General features: G+C 35.2%; 1 protein-coding gene across 1 annotated transcript; it reads right to left on the bottom strand.

The window, feature by feature from the left end:
- Positions 1–418: 418 nt before the first annotated feature.
- On the bottom strand, positions 419–19048 carry LOC131945820 (neurexin-4-like). Its single transcript, XM_059306422.1, has 26 exons — positions 18917–19048; positions 17961–18107; positions 16789–16979; positions 16351–16492; positions 15811–16014; positions 14721–14899; positions 12852–13022; positions 12488–12646; positions 11731–11812; positions 11302–11457; positions 11062–11206; positions 10710–10816; positions 10116–10238; positions 9720–9929; positions 9307–9485; positions 7491–7635; positions 6699–6875; positions 6203–6421; positions 5427–5546; positions 5018–5137; positions 4381–4566; positions 3651–3793; positions 3150–3249; positions 2928–3055; positions 2526–2673; positions 419–1672 (listed from the first exon to the last, which is right to left on the bottom strand). The coding sequence occupies exons 1-26, from the start codon at positions 18984–18986 to the stop codon at positions 1482–1484; spliced, it is 3942 nt and encodes a 1313-aa protein (XP_059162405.1). The 5' UTR covers positions 18987–19048; the 3' UTR covers positions 419–1481.
- Between the last annotated feature and the right edge of the window lie 679 nt (positions 19049–19727).

Here is a 19727-nt window from a genome sequence, read left to right as displayed (position 1 = left end):
TCTGGATAACTGTTAATTTATGAAATGCAAGTTAATTTAAAATTGATTTTAAGGTTTTTGTAATGCAAATGAAGTTTTATCATTACTTTGTGCTTCTTCCTGTCAATAAATGTTGATGTCATTTGTGAAATAAGTTGTTTTTTGTCTTATGTATAAGAGGTTATGCTAAAAGATTAGCATGATGGCACACACCAAACCTGGAGTCATTTTTCTATAATACGGGGAGGGGTGCAAATAACATATACTGAAGAATTATTGCCTTTGTAGATATTTCCCAAACTCGTGAATGTAGGATGTTAAAAAAATTTCATTGTAATTACTAATTACAATTACCAAGTACATAAAGAAAACTGAAATGAAAAAAATTGATAACTGTGATATAAAAACTAACACTTTAAAAAAACAACAGAACAAGAAATTAGTTTTAATTTCAATTATTTTAATATCAAAATAATTTTGTAATAAGGTCAAAGGTAATGTATCTCAGTAGAAACAGTACACAAAACTTTACAACTAACCTAAGGCCAAAAATATTTAGAGGAATTATAAACAAAGTCAATCTAAGGAAAATATTTCTTTCAGATCATGAGTCAACAGCATAAGATGAAAGAAGTCACAGAGTAGATTCCAGCAGTTTAAAATGTCACAAACTGAAATCTCCAAACGAAATGATTTGATCCAATGTAAAGATTATGTCACGTACATTATTCTATTTATAAATGAACTGGGAATGTGTTGAGTCAAAAAATACATCAAGTGACAAAACATTGCATAGCGAGTGGATATGAAGACCCACTATACATGAACATGATTTATTTTTGTCTTATTTACAACTAGTTACAAGTCAAAACACAGGCGAATATAATTATTATGAGTTCTGCTGCATAAGGGTAATGAAATTAGTCTAAATAACAAGTGCTGATGAAATTCAAAAACACATGTTGACAACACATGAGAAGCACAACTGAACTGCTAAATGTTGAGTTTAATATTCGTTAATCTTGTTCTTTATGAAATTATTTGGACTTAAGTCATAACTTTAATGGCAGTCATTAAAAGACATTTGAGCATCCATTCATTGATATCTCTCACATACTTTTATCCCACAAAGATTAAAAAAAAATTCCATCCACACAGCTGATGATGTAATGTTTTTTGTAACAAACCTAGCAGTAAAAAAATCTTCCAATTTAAAATTCATCCCATTTCAGACACACTATTTACACATTTAGCAAAAAAATAATTTTTCTCAAAAAATCAAACTGAAAAGAATTCATACGATAGCTTAATTTCTATTGCTCTACATTATTTTCACCCATCTTAGAATGTACACTTTTTTAACAATAAAAAACTTTACACAAGGAATGAATACAGTCTTACCTGGAACATATAAAATGGTTAAGATATGAACTAATTAAAAAATGTTTCATTAATTTCCTTGCATTGTTTAATAATCAACACACTAAAACATACACACTATTCTACATGAAGTATTCATAACTTTTGGGCATATTTGGCAAACCAGTTTGATTATATACAACAGCACTGTCAGGATTATCAGCAAATTCTGCTCCTTTGGCCTCCTCTGTTTCATAGTCTGCACCTTCAAATCTTGACCGGCAGCAGAACAGAATGATACACACTAGCAGTATAACCAGCAATGTGCAGCCAACTGTGGAGAAATATTCAGAAGCAGCATTTGAAAAATATGCCTGCGCATTATAAAAATGAACCAAAATTATAGTATTCTAATATTAATGCATTCATGATTTTGGTAAAAAAACTTGGCATACTTTTGTTTTCTATGGATCAGAATGTATGAAATATAATTTGTCATTAAGTTTCAAAACATGAGTATATTTTTTTCAAGAGAAAAGCTTATCTATTTTTTCTTCTTTCAATCTTTTAAAACTAACGAGCCGACCCGCGGCGTATCACACACCACTATTTAGTTGTTTTATTTTCTACTTTTCAGTAATTCATAATTTGTGAATTCGACAGTACCAATGCTGCCACTGAAAATATTTGCTTTAAAACACTACCAGTAGGTTGTTAAGGACGATAACCCCCCCCACCCTACTTTCCCCAAACCCCTACCCCCTCCCCCGTGAAAGCAGCCTCCTCTGAGTTACTCCCCTAAGTTTAAAATCGTTTCAAACTAAATTATCTGCCCCTAACAGCAGTCACTAAACCCTGCTCTACGATTGTAAACGTTTAGCGTGAACCACAGCTCACCAGACCAAGTGGGGGTGGGGTTAGTTGGGATATGCTTAGAGAGGAAGAGAGGGGGCTGCTAGGCACTTAGTGTTTTCTAGGGTATCCAAGAAGAGAATTATATATATATAGATATCTTGTAGGACATTCAATTACAATCTATGTTTATAATTTTAGTGGTGCTGCATAAGTAGGCCTACTAAACGAAAATTGATGGGAAAAAGTTGCAATGAAATTTGAAAATAATTGCAGTCTTTTAGAATTAAATGATGTTTGGAGTAAAAAAAAAAAAGACTGTTAAAATTAAGCACCTCCAACTAAAGCTTTCTCCTCATCAGTGAGAGGTGGCTCTGTAGCTCTTCTGTATGTGACGTTCTGTAAAACACCAGTAAATGGCCGGGTTTGGATTGGTTCTGGTGACACAGTGATCTCCTCAAAGCTGCACATATCCTCCTTTACCTAAGTCAAGGTGATAGTTGTAGGAACAGTAGTGGTAAAAACATTTGTTGCAAGAACATTAGTTATAAGAACATTTGTTGCAAGAACATTAGTTAAAAGAACATTTGTTACAAGAACATTTGTGGTAAAAATATTAGTTGCATGAACATTAGTTAAAAGAACAATAGTTCAGTTTTTTAAATTCAGTTTTTGAATGAAAGGATTGAAACAGATTCTGAATGTGTATAAAGTTACTACAGAACATTTTTACATACTTTATCATCAGGAATTAAAGCCATGTAAACAGGCTTTGGATCTTGGAAAGCTCTTTTAAGTGGGAAAATATTATCCACTTGCATCCGGTATATACATCCTTCAAATCCACGATTAGTATTAGTGGTATCTGAGTAGATTGAATTGTGGAAAAATTGTTAGTTCAGTACTTTACCTAAACTTTGGATAAAAACCTTTTAAAAAAAAAACAACAAACTACTTGCCATTGTTGCCAATGAACAGATACTTGGGGTTGTCCAGGATGGTATCTGAGCTACTGGAGGCATCACCAAACCTGTAGAAGGCTGCAGGGTAGTTGTCAACCTGGTGAACACATTTAAAAGAATATCACATCAGGCAACCAGCTTATACAGGCACAAGTTTTATGGCACTATGTCTTCACTTCAAACTTTTTCCAAGGCTAGAAAATTTGGCCAATAAATCTATTTAACTCCCTTAAATTCATAAAAAATAGGCTAAAAATGAAAAGTTAAAAAATACCAACAATCAAGCAAGAAAAGAAATCTCATACTCTATAAAATATATTAAAAAATGCTATTAACCAAATCATAAGAAATAAAAACAAAAATTCGACTATAAGACTAAATCAGAACTTTAAAAAAATGTAAAAAAAAAAGTTGTCAACTTCATGTCTGGTTCATGTAAGGTGTAAATAAAAATATTTAATTTCACATGGATGATGATTAAACAATAAGCTAACAAACCTGGACTTTAATATCCTTTCCGTAGTTAGAGCGCTCTATAACAACAACATGAGTCTGACTGTTAGCGTAGTCAATACCCAGCTGCATGGGGGTGTTGACTTCAACTCTCTCAAACCCTACGTCCATGGCCACCTTCACACCACCTGCATAACATTTTTTTAAATTTTATTTTCCAGCAAACAGAAGCAGACAAACACCAAAATTTATAACTACGTTTGAAGCGGTTCATTTGTTTCTATTCAGATGAGATACAAGAAACACATCAGTTTTTCATATCCTAATTGGAGAAGAAACCCACCATTTTTATTTCATACCCTAATTGGAGAAGAAATCCCCTTTTTTCATACTCCTATTGGAGAAGAAACCCACCATTTTTAATCGATGCCCTAATTGAGAAGAAGCCCACCATTTTTAATCGATGCCCTAATTTTTATTTTATGCAATTATTGAGAAGCCCACCTTTTTTTCAAACCTCAATTGGAGAAGAAACCCACCATTTTTATTTCAAGCCCTAATTGAGAAGAAACCCACCATTTTTATTTCATGCCCATATTACAGAAGAAACCCACCATAGAATTTCATGCAATAATGAGACAGTGAAGAAACCCACCATGGAATTTCATGCAATAATGAGAGAGTGAAGACACCCACCATTTTTATTTCATGCCCATATTACAGAAGAAACCCACCATAGAATTTCATGCACTAACGAGAGAGTGAAGAAACCCACCGTTGTTGTTCATCTCCACGCTGATGTACTCAGTGTTGGCCTCATTTCTCATTTGCATGAGGATGCCCTGTTTGACTTTGGTGGAGAAGCCAATCATGGCGCGCTGGAAGTCAGAGGCAGATAGACCCTGGGTCTCATCGAATGTGTACCGCACCATGTAGTTGTTCTTCAGGTTGACACCAACCTCTGATAGTTCAAATAGAAAATTAAAAATGTAACACATTTATGTCTTTATACCATTGAAAGATTGAGGATAAAAATCTGTTTTTTTATAGTAAGCAATAATACATCAATATAAATTGTATTTATTTAGATTCTGCAATGATTTGATGTGAACCCTTTTGTTTCTACCTTAAGATCAACTGACCCATGGAATGTTTGATTAGAAATATTGATAAAATATACAGAATACAAAATTATCCCTAAGCTGTGACATCATGTATAGTAATTCAATATAGAGGTTTTAAATTAATAATAATGATATATTACACTTTATTTCTGCAGTTGAACAATTGTAAATGAAATGAAATGTAGTGCCCTGATATAAAAATACAAGAATTTTTTCCCCTCGATATAAACATGTGATCAGAAATATATATCCTTGATATAAGAATGTCACTAAAAATGTGAGCCTCACCCCTGCCACAGTTCCAGCCTCTCCATGGTGTGTAAGAGCAGTCGCAGCGGTATCTGTCATAGCCTTCACGACATGTGCCTCCATTAAAGCAAGGGCTGCTAGCACACTTACCCACACAGCCTGAATTGTATTTAGAAAATAAATCAATCTTAACAACACCTTAATTTTAATTAATTATAATTATTAAGCAATAAAATGAAAAAAATTATTAACAACTTAAATTTTAATTAGAAAATAATTAAAATGTCGAACACATCCCAACAACACTTAAAAGTTTATTATGAAAATAATGAATTTATAATTATCTTTAGCTTAAATCAGATAGAAAAGTAATAGATGTATTTAGTTAAAAAAAAGAGTATTAACTTCAATAAAAAACCAAAGTAGTTTATTATAAACATATGTTTACCTGCCCTAACACCATACACGTCTCCGTTCCTGAGTTTACCCAGCATGTCCATGAGGCGGCCATTTACTCTCAGTCCTCTCATACAACCCACATAGCCATCTTGGTAGCCAACCAGGGACCCTGAATGGTTTCAACTTTGGTCAACAAGTGTCTCTTAAATCATTGTAGATATAACAATATTTGACTAAACCAATGTGTTCCAGAATATTTGTCTCTTAAAACATGTCCCAGAACATTTGTCTCTTAAAACATGTTCCAGAACAATTGTCTCTTAAAACATGTTCCAGAACAATAGTCTCTTAAAACATGTTCCAGAATATTTGTCTCTTAAAACATGTTCCAGAACATTTGGATGTTAAAACATGTCCAGAACATTTGGATGTTAAAACATGTTCCAGAACATGTCTCTTAAAACATGTTCCAGAACATTTGGATGTTAAAACATGTTCCAGAACATTTGTCTCTTAAAACATGTTCCAGAACATTTGGCTCTTAAAAAAAGTTGCAGAACATTTGGCTGTTAAAACATGTTCCTGAATATTTGTCTCTTAAAACATGTTCCAGAACAATTATAACTTAAAACATGTTCCAGAACAATTATAACTTAAAACATGTTCCAGAACATTTGGCTCTTAAAACATGTTCCAGAACATTTGGCTCTTAAAAAAAGTTGCAGAACATTTGACTGTTAAAACATGTTCCTGAACTAAAGCTAAAATCATTTTTGTGCCACGAAATAATTATATTAAATAATTGCGACTTAAATAATGACTGACCAACGTAAAGAGGGCTGGTGAGATCCAGCTGTCTGATGAGGTCAGCGTCCTCATTCAGGGCAGTAGCTGGGTAATCATCAACTTTCATCCAGGCCTGCTTGCGGTTCTTTTCAACATGGATGGTGTGCCATGTGTCGTCATTCAGCGGGGAAGGGCTTTTAAAGGCGAGGACTGACACCCCGTTACCCACGTCATAACGGAACTGTATCGTGTTGGACTCTGGAAAATATAGTGAAGATACAAGTGAATATACCGCAAGGGATAATATAAATCAATATATTGCAAGTGATAATTTATGTAATTATATAGCAAGTAATATATTAAGTAAATCATCAATTCATGATGTCAAGTTTAATTAATATGAATACAACAATGTAAAAATAAGCTTGCTTGAGAAATATGCGTTACTTCTAATAATAATAATTAAATCAGCAAAATAATTCCAGATTAATCATATAATAAAGTAGTCAAGTCGTAACATTTATAAAAAGCTTACGGAAAAGCCTGATTTCAATAAAGTCTGCAACTTCTGAACCAGTGCAATGTATCAAAACACCATCCTCAGCTGTTGTTTTAAACTGCATCCAAACATCCCCAGCTGTCTGGGCTTCAAAGGTAGGGAACTCTAAGGCACCATCTTTCTGGGTGAAGGTCACAGTGTTATCAAACAGATCTGAAATCATTGAATGTATAATTAATTATTGTTATATAAAAAATAAAAAACCCAGGAAAACCAGTCATAGTAGGGTACTTCATGTCAAAGAAAAAATGCACAAGTTTTACTCAAATATTAAGAGCAAAGAAGCATGAAGTGAAGTACGACTATTCACTGACACCATAGCATGAAATGAAGTACGACTACTCACTGACACCATAGCATAAAATGAAGTACGACTACTAACTGTCACCATAGCATGAAATGAAGTTCGACTACTCACTGTCACCATAGCATGAAATGAAGTACAACTACTCACTGTCACCATAGCATGAAATGAAGTACGACTACTCACTGTCACCATAGCATGAAATGAAGTATGACTACTCACTGTCACCATAGCATGAAGTGAAGTTTGACTACTCACTGAGACTACTCACTGACACCATAGCATGAAATGAAGTTTGACTACTCACTGAGACTACTCACTGACACCATAGCATGAAATGAAGTACGACTACTCACTGACACCATAGCATGAAATGAAGTACGACTACTCACTGACACCATAGCATGAAATAAAGTACGACTACTCACTGACACCGTAGCATGAAATAAAGTTCCACTACTCACTGTCACCAAAACATTCCAGTTCTCCTATCTCATGCTCTGCCCACTTGTCATCAGTTGTAGAACCTGTGTCCCCAAACCTGAGCTCCAACACAGGCAGATACTCTTTGTGTTGGAGGTAACCCTGGTCCACTTTTACATCATTCACCTGTTGAAGTACAGAAAATGGTTTATACTGTTACAAATACACAAATACATAGTTAAAATAAAATAAAGGTGTAAAAAAATAATTAAATACAGCAGATACAGATACAAATGACAGTTCAGATAACAGTTTACCACAGTAACAAATGACAGTTGAGATAAAACCTACTGTTTAACAAAGGTACAAATGACAGTTCAGATAACAGTTTACCACAGTAACAAATGACAGTTCAGATAACAGTTTACCACAGTAACAAATGACAGTTCAGATAACAGTTTACCACAGTAACAAATGACAGTTGAGATAAAAACTCACTGTTTACCACATATACAAATGACAGTTCTAACAAAACTCACTGTTTACCACATATACAAATAACAGTTCTAACAAAACTTACTGTTTACCACAGATACAAATAACAGTTCTAACAAAACTTACTGTTTACCACAGATACAAATGACAGTTGAGATAAAACTTACTGTTTACCACAGTAACAAATGACACTTCAGATAAAACTTACTGTTTACCAGATACAAATGACAGTTGAGATAAAACTTACTGTTTACCACAGTAACGAATGACACTTCAGATAAAACTTACTGTTTACCACAGATACAAATGACAGTTCAGATAAAACTTTACCACAGTAACAAATAACAGTTCTAACAAAACTTACTGTTTACCACAGCAATAAATGACAGTTCTAACAAAACTCACTGTTTGCCACATATACAAATGACAGTTCTAACAAAACTCACTGTTTACCACATATACAAATGACAGTTCTAACAAAACTCACTGTTTACCACATATACAAATGACAGTTGAGATAAAACCTACTGTTTAACAAAGGTACAAATGACAGTTCAGATAACAGTTTACCACAGTAACAAATGACAGTTCAGATAACAGTTTACCACAGTAACAAATGACAGTTCAGATAACAGTTTACCACAGTAACAAATGACAGTTGAGATAAAAACTCACTGTTTACCACATATACAAATGACAGTTCTAACAAAACTCACTGTTTACCACATATACAAATAACAGTTCTAACAAAACTTACTGTTTACCACAGATACAAATAACAGTTCTAACAAAACTTACTGTTTACCACAGATACAAATGACAGTTGAGATAAAACTTACTGTTTACCACAGTAACAAATGACACTTCAGATAAAACTTACTGTTTACCAGATACAAATGACAGTTGAGATAAAACTTACTGTTTACCACAGTAACGAATGACACTTCAGATAAAACTTACTGTTTACCACAGATACAAATGACAGTTCAGATAAAACTTTACCACAGTAACAAATAACAGTTCTAACAAAACTTACTGTTTACCACAGCAATAAATGACAGTTCTAACAAAACTCACTGTTTGCCACATATACAAATGACAGTTCTAACAAAACTCACTGTTTACCACATATACAAATGACAGTTCTAACAAAACTTACTGTTTACCACAGATACAAATGACAGTTCTAACAAAACTTACTGTTTACCACAGTAACGAATGACACTTCAGATAAAACTTACTGTTTACCAGATACAAATGACAGTTGAGATAAAACTTACTGTTTACCATAGTAACAAATGACAGTTCTAACAAAACTTACTGTTTACGACAGGTACAAATGACAGTTGAGATAAAACTTACTGTTTGCCCCATGAGGATGTCGCAGTAGCAGGTGGAGCTCTGACCCCCACAGCCCTCTTCGTCCAGACCACACTTACACTTGCCGGAGCCTGGGGCTGCACCACCCCAGTAGTACATGGGTTGGAATGTTCTCCCAACCCACCAACCCCAAGTTCTGATACTTGGGTCAGGCATAACCCCTGTGGTCAAACAAGACAATAATCCACTTAAAAATAATAGAGGCTAATCTTCAAATGTTTTTCTTTTACTTTTTTTTTTTTACCTTAGTTCAAAGTTGGGTTAGATTTTAGATGGAAGTAAATGTTAAGGTTTACATCCACCAATTTGTTTCTTTTCTTAAAACGCTATAATTTTGTTCTCCACATTTTTGTTTTTTTTAATGTTCAAAATTCATTATATAATTTATAAATTACCTGGACTGGAAAGGAAACGAGAATTCTTGCAACGGTAAAGCACATTTTGTCTGCATGAGACAGACCTGTCAATCAGTTCTTCCAGCTCACGTATTTCAGCAGTATTGTATTTAATCTTACGAACATATGAGCCAGGATCTTGGAATCCATTTACACGTATGGCCCCCATACTGTCATGGGCCAGGTAGGTGATAATCGTACCCGTATCATCTAGAACATAAATAATAAATTATGTAATAAAAAAAAATAATTTGTACACAATCAATAAATGCTCAGACTTGCTCAAGACTACAAACCAAATAATATATAATTTTGTAGAAAACAACCCAGCAAAAGTTTAGCAAAAAAAAAAAAGGATTTAACAGGGTTATAGCTTGGAGATTTACCATCACCTACCTCTTTCACATGATGCTTGAAAAGGTTTTAAAGGTCCTGCACCATCGAGATCCAGCATGGCGACCTCTTTGCCCTCAATATTTGAGTAAAACTTGTGCATTTCACAAGACACATGATAAGAAGCTAGAAAAAATAAAACAAGCTTCACATAAGCATTAGAGAAGAGAATTTCTGGAGATATAGCTATTGGTCTTAAGTATGAATATCATCGAGAGAAAATTTTAATGGAATAAAAAATATGTATGCTAGTTATTTCTTTATTTGACGAATGTCCATGATTATTGCAGTGTTGTGAATCATTTCCTCACAGACATCACAAGCTTACAGGCACAGCAAGACAACTTACAGGCATGACAAAGTTCACCAAAGTACCCTGTGTCACCACATTCACAGGTAAAGACAACTTACAGGCATGACAAAGTTCACCAAAGTACCCTGTGTCACCACATTCACAGGTAAAGACAACTTACAGGCATGACAAAGTTCACCAAAGTACCCTGTGTCACCACATTCACAGGTAAAGACAACTTACAGGCATGACAAAGTTCACCAAAGTACCCTGTGTCACCACATTCACAGGTAAAGACAACTTACAGGCATGACAAAGTTCCCCAAAGTACCCTGTGTCACCACATTCACAGGTGAAGGTGCTCCAGGTTTGTTTACATGTCCCGTTGTGCTCACATGGGTTAGGGGTGCACCTGGCATGGAAGGTCAAAGTTCAGAGGTTAACATAAAAAAAATGGGGTCTAAACACGAACATGTCTCATAACATTAGTTAGGTTTACAAAATAAGGTTACATTTTGTTTTTTTTTAATCAAAGTAAGGCTAGATTTATATTGAAGTATGTTTAGATTTTATCAAATTAAGGTTAGGTTTACATCAAAGTAAGTTAAAATTAACATAAAAAAGACAGATTTACAGAACTTGTAAAACACCAGTTACCTGTCTCTGATAGCACAGGTGCCAATCTCAGCCCCGTATATACTTGAAGCAGCGTTCTGTGTCAAGGTGTCCAAACTCACAGCTTTCTGAGCTATCTGGATGTCCCTCATGCAACCACGGAAACCATTAAACAGTTCATGCCCACCTTAACATAGTTAAAAAAAAGCCATAAAATCTATATTAAAAAAGAAGCACCATGATAAATTAACTAAAAACAATATACTGCAACATTTCACCAACCTATGTAGAAGTCAGTTAAAGCTTGAACACTTAATTTCCTCAAAGAAACTTTAGAGTTTCTGTCTACAGTGCAGTTGATCTTTTCGTTGTCAATGTACATATATAAAGAGTGCCAGAGGCCATCAGTGAAGGAGCTATCAGGGGCACTGACATCGGCTGAGAAATGTTTTAAATGTCATGAAAAATATTGAAATGTCATGAAAAGTATTGAAATGTCATGAAAAGTATTAAAATGTCATGAAAAGTATTAAAATGTCATTAAAAAAATTAAAACGTTATGAAAAGTATTGCACCTTATAAAATTTGAAACTTCTGCCTTTTTATAGATGCATACATTATTTTTAGAAGCTATAGAAATTTTCAAGCACTATAAAAATTTTTAAGTTATCAGAAGTTTTCAAGTACATGAGAAGTGCAGACTGAACTCACTGTTTCTGACAATGTCCTCCACCAAAACTCCATCAGCTGTTTTAAGAGAGTACTTGATGTAGCCATCTTGATCCAGCATGATCTGTAGACAGGAAATATTGCATGGGCTCAGGTTAAAATTGACAAGTCAGGACACACTTCAACTAGATAAACAACCACCCAACATGGTGCTAAGAGATTAAAAAACTGTCAAACAACAAGCTGGAGCTTCAAACAACCCACAACTTTTACACTATGGACATTTTTTTCTACGTTTTCTTTAACTTGCTTTCGTGTCTGTTTGTTTGTTTGTTTGTCTTTCCATCAAACCTTGCGATCGAAATTTCGGGCACTTCCCAGCTAGCTAGCGCGCTGACATTTTCAGGGAAGCTTTGTTTCCGATGACAATACAATATTCAATTATTATTATTACTAAATTGATCCATGGAAAAATTTTATTGATCATTTTAGGCTCCTATTGATTTGTACAAAAAAGGGACATAACCTAGTAATTGTAATTTGATAAAAACAAGGTTCGGTACTTTCCCTCTTCTGCTACTTTTTAGTTCAATCAGAAAACATGGGTTTTTAAAAAATTTTTTAATGATAATTATTTTTATATTTTAAAATTTAAAACTTGCAATGGACATATCTATTAACAGTTAACTCTTTGGATGTTCCATTATTTTCTTTATGATTATACTTTTTTATAGACTTGTCTGCATTAAAATTTCTTTGTGGATTTATGTTAAGTAAAAATTAAAATGGAAAAACCTACAGTTAAATAGCTATCAGCATTCATTGGATGATAGACCAGCAGCCCATCTTCGTCGTGAGTTCTAAAATCAAGAGACACGTGGATGACCCGGCCAGATAAGGCAGTGACAAACAAATGAGATGCCAGTGAAGGGAAGGTTATTGGAACTTTGGCAGCAACCTGTTAAAAAGTATGGTAACAGTTTGTGGTAAAAAAAAACAGATGTACATATAGGCCTACATTGTGTACATCTGTAAGTTACATTAAATAAAAAGGCAGTAGACTTAAAGTGTGATGGCTTCAACTCTTTTTATGTATCCTACGAACAAAACACCCTTTGACTTAGTCCAAATTATAATTTAATATTATAAGAAAAAAAACTTACATTACAGTAAGGGTTGACATTGTTTTTTGTAGAGATGGTTGATATAGTACCACTCATGGCGTCTCTGATCAGTTTAGCACCATTGAGGATGACATTCTGTACACATCCCACAAAGTTGTACTTGACTGAGATGCCATCTTGGTTGAAGAAGGGGACACCACCAATGTACATCTGCACACAATTTCAATAACCCACTCAGTAAATTATATTAGTTTAGATATCTGATATATTTACTTATTATTATCAAACAATGGAAGTTACTAGATACATTTAACATTACACCATAAAAATAAACTTAATTTCTAGCACAATACAATAAAGAAATTTGTTGGAGCTTATTCAGTACATGCAATATACTCATACATATCTAGCCTCTAGATACCATATACTCACATATTTGTCAATATCTAGCTTATAGACACCATATACTTACATATTTGTCAATTTCTAGCCTCTAGACCCCATATACTCACATATACATATCTGTGCGGCGTCAAAACGGCCCCGACATAAGAGCCCTGTCAAAATGGCCTGCGACATATGGACCCCGTCATAAAGGCTCCCATTATATAGGTTCCCGACAAAAGGGCTCCAGTCAATAAGGCTCCAGTCAATAAGGCTCCTGACAAATAGGCTCCCGTCATTTAGTTTCTCCACAAAATGGCCCCCGTCATTGCGACTCACGAAAAATAAGCCCCCGTCATTTTGGCTCACGACAAATAGGCTCCTGTCAATTTGGCTCCCAACAAAAGGACCACTGACAATACCGTTTCTGTAGAGACTAAGTCTCCCGGCAAAGCGGTGTCATGACACCTGCCAGTGGGACCCCTTCATCAATATTCTTTAGAGTTAGCTTATCCAACACTCTTAAGTAATACAACATTTGCATCTCTTGTTCGACAGGCCTTATTTTTATATTAGTTTATCTGTTATAAGAAATAGTATGTTTGAATTTAAGGGTCATCTATCTATGACTTCCATAATTGAGTCGGTTATAGGCTGTTCCAACTCAGTGTGTGGGGAGAGGGGTCCATACTGTACCTGCCAACATGCAGTATGCTTGTAAGTTATCAAAACAAAGTGCCGTTATCCTGTAAACATCATGTATATCATAAATTTTCACTTCTGTGCTCGCTTTTAAGCAACAGATCTTTACTGTTGTAAATTAAACATTATCAAAATTTTAGAATTGGTGGATTTTAGCTGTTAAGGGCTTGATTTGTTTGTGAATTGATGTTTTTTCATGGAAAAGCAATTTCATTCAGGCATTTAAAAGAGGTTTTAGTTCTAGTGGAGGGAGGACAAAATGGTTACTTTTACAATTCATTTGTCTGTAGCCAATATGTCGGGAGCCAATATGTCCTGAGCCTATATGCCGGGAGCCTAAATGTCGGGATCCTATATGTCGCGAGTCAATATAACGGGAGCCGATAAGTCGGGGCCCTTTTGACGGGGCTATTTTACAGGGGTCGATTTGACGGGGTCAAATTAACAGGGCCGTTTTGACAGGGCACCATACATATCTAGACTCCATTATACTCACATATTTGTCAATATCCAGCCTCTAGACCCCATATACTCACATACACATACCTAGCCTCTATAGACACCATACACATTTATCAATATCTACACTAGACCCCATATACTCACATATACATATCTAGCTTATAAACCCCATATACTCACATACACATACCTAGTCTCTAGACCCCATATACTCACATATACATATCTAGCTTATAGACCCCATATACTCACATATACATATCTAGCTTATAAACCCCATATACTCACATACACATACCTAGTCTCTAGACCCCATATACTCACATATACATATCTAGCTTATAGACCCCATATACTCACATATTTGTCAATATCTAGCCTGTAGAACAGCCCAGTTGTGTCCACCTGGTTGATGAGCCTGTCCACTACAATCTTTACGGTCTTCTTGTCCCTGGTGATGACAATGTCGTGCCACTGGTTGTCATCCAACAAACTGCCAGCCTTGACCACTGTCATGCCAGCGTTCTCAGCAGTTGAGCCTGGTCAGACACAATACAAACATCAAACTGTGAGCCTGGTCAGACACAAGACAAACATCAAACTGTAAGCCTGGTCAGACACAAGACAAACATCAAACTGTGAGCCTGGTCAGACACAAGACAAACATCAAACTGTGAGCCTGGTCAGACACAAGACAAACATCAAACTGTGAGAATGGTCAGACACAAGACAAACATCAAACTGTGAGCCTGGTCAGACACAAGACAAACATCAAACTGTGAGCCTGGTCAGGCACAAGACAAACATCAAACTGTGAGCCTGGTCAGACACAATACAAACATCAAACTGTGAGCCTGGTCAGACACAAGACAAACATCAAACTGTGAGCCTGGTCAGACACAAGACAAACATCAAACTGTGAGCCTGGTCAGACACAAGGCAAACATCAAACTGTGAGCCTGGTCAGACACAAGACAAACATCAAACTGTGAGCCTGGTCAGACACAAGACAAACATCAAACTGTGAGAATGGTCAGACACAAGACAAACATCAAACTGTGAGCCTGGTCAGACACAATACAAACATACAAACCCAAATCAATCTTGAAGTACAAGATGTGTACGAGAACGTACCCAAATCAATCTTAAAGTACAAGATGTGTACGAGAACGTACCCAAATCAATCTTAAAGTACAAGATGTGTACGAGAACGTACCCAAATCAATCTTAAAGTACAAGATGTGTACGAGAACGTACCCAAATCAATCTTAAAGTACAAGATGTGTACGAGAACGTACCCAAATCAATCTTAAAGTACAAGATGTGTACGAGAACGTACCCAAATCAATCTTAAAGTACAAGATGTGTACGTACCCAAATCAATCTTAAAGTACAAGATGTGTACGAGAACGTACCCAAATCAATCTTAAAGTACAAGATGTGTACGTACCCAAATCAATCTTAAAGTACAAGATGCCTCTGGAAAGTTCCAACATGAAGAGATCACCCTGGTTGCCACTGGCGTACATCAGGACACCATCAGCACGGGTGGTTCTGAACCTCATCTCCATCAGATCCTGTGAGGTCTGCACAGCTTGCCGGCTCATATCGTACTCAATGTAGCTTTCTCCATCAAAGGACGCTGTGTCTGCCTCTGTTGTTGTAAATAAATACTTTGTTATTAAATTTAATTAATTGATCTCCACAAAGGCAAAAATTAAAATTATACTAAACTTTTAAAAACTTTAAGGTTAATTAGTAAATACAGTACATGTAAATTCATACACAGAGTACTTCAGTTATAATTCTTAACCCTCAATTTTATATTATTTTTAAATGGTATTAACATAAAACTAGGCAAACTGCAAACATGTTGTATAGGGCAGAATTCTTATAACCATAAAAATTAACATAAAGTTAGGCAAACTGCAAATATATTGTGACATAGCAGAATTCTTGTAAGCAGAAATATCTTTTAAACAAAGCCTACCAAAAACACATCCAACTATTTCAACTCGCAAGGAAATGACCATGTTCCATCTCTGCGGGTTAAAACGAACATAACGAGCCACAATGGGGTAGGTCAAAACTCGCATCTGCAAGGAACTGTCATCATTGTTGCCTTCAAAGATCTGTCAAAATACATAAGAACTGATTTAGCATCAAAACACTGAACAGAAACTACTATTAATCATAACAATACTAGTCTGCAGTCAAAATATTAGCTGAATATAATTTACTCTAGATTTCCTGTCTATAAACATAAAATTAACTACAGCAATAGGAAATTAGTGAGGCTACATAGTTCTTATCATTTAGGGTAAAACTCCTTAGAGCCTATGATTGCTCTCAAATCTCTGGTATATAAAACTTTTGACATGAAACAAGCACCAGGGGCCCAACACTTATTAAAGAAAACAAAAACTACCTCAGGGATCCCCAACTGGTTTGTGTAAATCCTCCATGTCGAGGCATCGTCAGAGTACTGTAAGAAAAACTCCCTCACATATTCATCGCTGCCCTGTCGACCCTGTACATAGACAGCTGTGACGATGTACTGTTTGGCCAGGTCTACTTGTAGCCACTGGTACGCATTCTGGATGGACGGTGACCAAGCACCTAAAAGATAATTTTTCACAATTATAAGATTTGAGCTACTGGTAATTAATGTGGATTATGACCTTATATTTCCATCAACAAACCTGTCGAACCTTTATCTCCTATAAGTTTATCTACTGACTGTATATTTTCAGCAACTTACCTACTGAACATATACCTTCATCAACATATCTAGTGACCGTAAATTTTCATCAACTACCTGTTGACCGTATATTTTCATCAACTACCTGTTGACCGTATATTTTTATCAACTGACCTGCTGACCGTATATTTTCATCAACTGACCTGCTGACCATATATTTTCATCAACAGGTCTGCTGACAGTATATTTTCATCAACTGACCTGCTGACCGTATATTTTCATCAATTGACCTGCTGACCATATATTTTCATCAACAGATCTGCTGACCGTATATTTTCATCAACTGACCTGCTGACCGTATATTTTCATCAACTGACCTGCTGACCGTATATTTTCATCAACTGACCTGCTGACCATATATTTCCATCAACATATCTGCTGACCATATATTTTCATCAACTGACCTGCTGACCGTATATTTTCAACAACTGACCTACTGACCATATATTTTCATCAACTGACCTGCTGACCGTATATTTTCATCAACTGACCTGCTGACCGTATATTTTCATCAACTGACCTGCTGACCGTATATTTTCATCAACTGACCTACTGACCATATATTTTCATCAACTGACCTGCTGACCGTATATTTTCATCAACTGACCTACTGACCATATATTTTCATCAACTGACCTGCTGACCGTATATTTTCATCAACTGACCTACTGACCATATATTTTCATCAACTGACCTGCTGACCGTATATTTTCATCAACTGACCTGCTGACCGTATATTTTCATCAACTGACCTACTGACCATATATTTTCATCAACTGACCTGCTGACCGTATAATTTCATCAACTGACCTGCTGACCATATATTTTCATCAACTGACCTGCTGAGCGTCCCACTCTGGCATCTTGGGGCTGGCGTTTTGTGTTAAAAGAGCTGGCCGTGAGAGCACTATCTGGTATCCTGCCATCCTCTACCCCCACACGTTGCTGATGTAAAGCTTTGCAGTCATTATATTCATAAACCTCTCCTGCCATGGGGGAAAAAGCATTTTAAGTATTGAATTATGTAGGCCTTAAACTGAGTATGGCGGTCTCTAAGACTTATCTAAATAGATTTTAAACACTTCAAGTTCCGACTATATTCACTATAAGCAATAAGTCTTGTAGATGCATTTCTTATACCAGTGTCTAGATATAATGGCACAATTGAATCTTCTTTAAAAAGGTTACTGGTGGGAGTTAACACATATTAATTGCTAATGTTAAGGCTAACCTAAGTTCTAACCATAAAACTAGTTGAGATTACAATATTGAATACTGAATAGGCCTACTGGGGCTACTACTAACAGCTTAACACACCTATTCAGGAAGTCTGTTATCAGTATCACCACTCCTCTGTGCATTGTATTAATTGTGAATTGACATTAGAATCTCATGCTTATAGATTATTTTCAAATTATTAGAATTAATTAGGCCTAATAGTTCTAATACTAATGTACCTGAATTAATGAGGGGGGGGGGGAAATGGCATGCACCTTTTTGAAAACAAACTTGATCTAACTCATAGACTACTATTCTTATTAAAACAGTATTTTTAAAACTCAAGCATTCAGAGTTTAAAATAAACCTTTAAAAAAAGGGTTTAGCTACGTATCGAAAGCACGTTGATCTCGTATAACCATTACACCTGTAAAAGGTAAACTTGAATACATTCATTTCCGCGTTCTCACCTGAACGGCCATGTTTGTCAAGTAGGTCACCAAAGGTGTGTAAAGTTAACCAAATTTGTAAAATTAAACCACTGACGACACACTAAATAAAGCAGATATGCACTTACTACTTAAAGCTGCCTGGCTACAACGTAGCGAAGAAACGAATAAAAATAACGATAATATAAACTGTCCCATGTTTATCTCTGACTATTTCACTGTCATCTTTCACAGACAGTGTCACAGTTGTCACGTGACCTAAACTCGGAATATGATTGGCTTTTTCTTCCGTCTATACGAAAATACGAAACATTTTAGATCTGCCGCTTCCGTTTATACATAACAATCGCAGTTATGAAAAACCCGATCGATCGTTTTTTTTTTCATTTTACTAAAATTATTTTTCATCAAATATGTACACACATTTAATACTATAGGAGCTTTAACCGTCGTGTAAGAGAACTGCAATAATTTTATGTTAATAGTGAAACAAATAAATGTGGGTGAAGTACAATACTTGTCCTTGTTTCAGTAAAAAAATAACATGTTATATTATCTAAATTTGTATTTTAAAATGTAAAGTGTAAAGCTATTCTAAAGCCCCATGAGCTACAATATTGTGAATGACATATATATTTACGCAAACAAAACAGGGGGAAGCTATTGTCTGGTGTCGGGTATTTTTCCTTATTATTTCCCTTGGACCAGAAACGATTTATTTATAGCTTTATTCATGCTGTGACAGTGCAAGCCAAGGTTTCAACAAAAATTAAACTTTTCTGGAGTCCAATTTTTTAATTTGGTATTTAAAAACAGTTGTTTAAAAGTGTGACTTTACAGAAAATTATTTGTTGTTAATTTTTTTATATAAAATAATTTATATTCCACTCTTCTAAATAGAAAATTAATAAAGAAGTCTTTTATTATGAAGCCTACGCA

This window comes from Physella acuta, unplaced genomic scaffold, assembly GCF_028476545.2.
Source record: "Physella acuta isolate Inbredline_101_S28 unplaced genomic scaffold, ASM2847654v3 ptg000535l, whole genome shotgun sequence".
Taxonomy (NCBI): domain Eukaryota; kingdom Metazoa; phylum Mollusca; class Gastropoda; family Physidae; genus Physella; species Physella acuta.
Note: the sequence above shows the minus strand (reverse complement) of the source record. Positions and strands in the feature narration are given on the sequence as shown.

Excerpts from the sequence above, each read along its gene's own strand:
- LOC131945820 (XM_059306422.1), bottom strand. The coding sequence starts at position 18,986 with ATGGGACAGTTTATATTATCGTTATTTTTATTCGTTTCTTCGCTACGT. Across the intron at positions 16,980-17,960 it reads CAGAGTGGGACGCTCAGCAG|GTGCTTGGTCACCGTCCATC; the intron begins GTCAGTTGATGA and ends ATTATCTTTTAG. Across the intron at positions 9,486-9,719 it reads TCGTTTCCTTTCCAGTCCAG|GGGTTATGCCTGACCCAAGT; the intron begins GTAATTTATAAA and ends GTTTGACCACAG.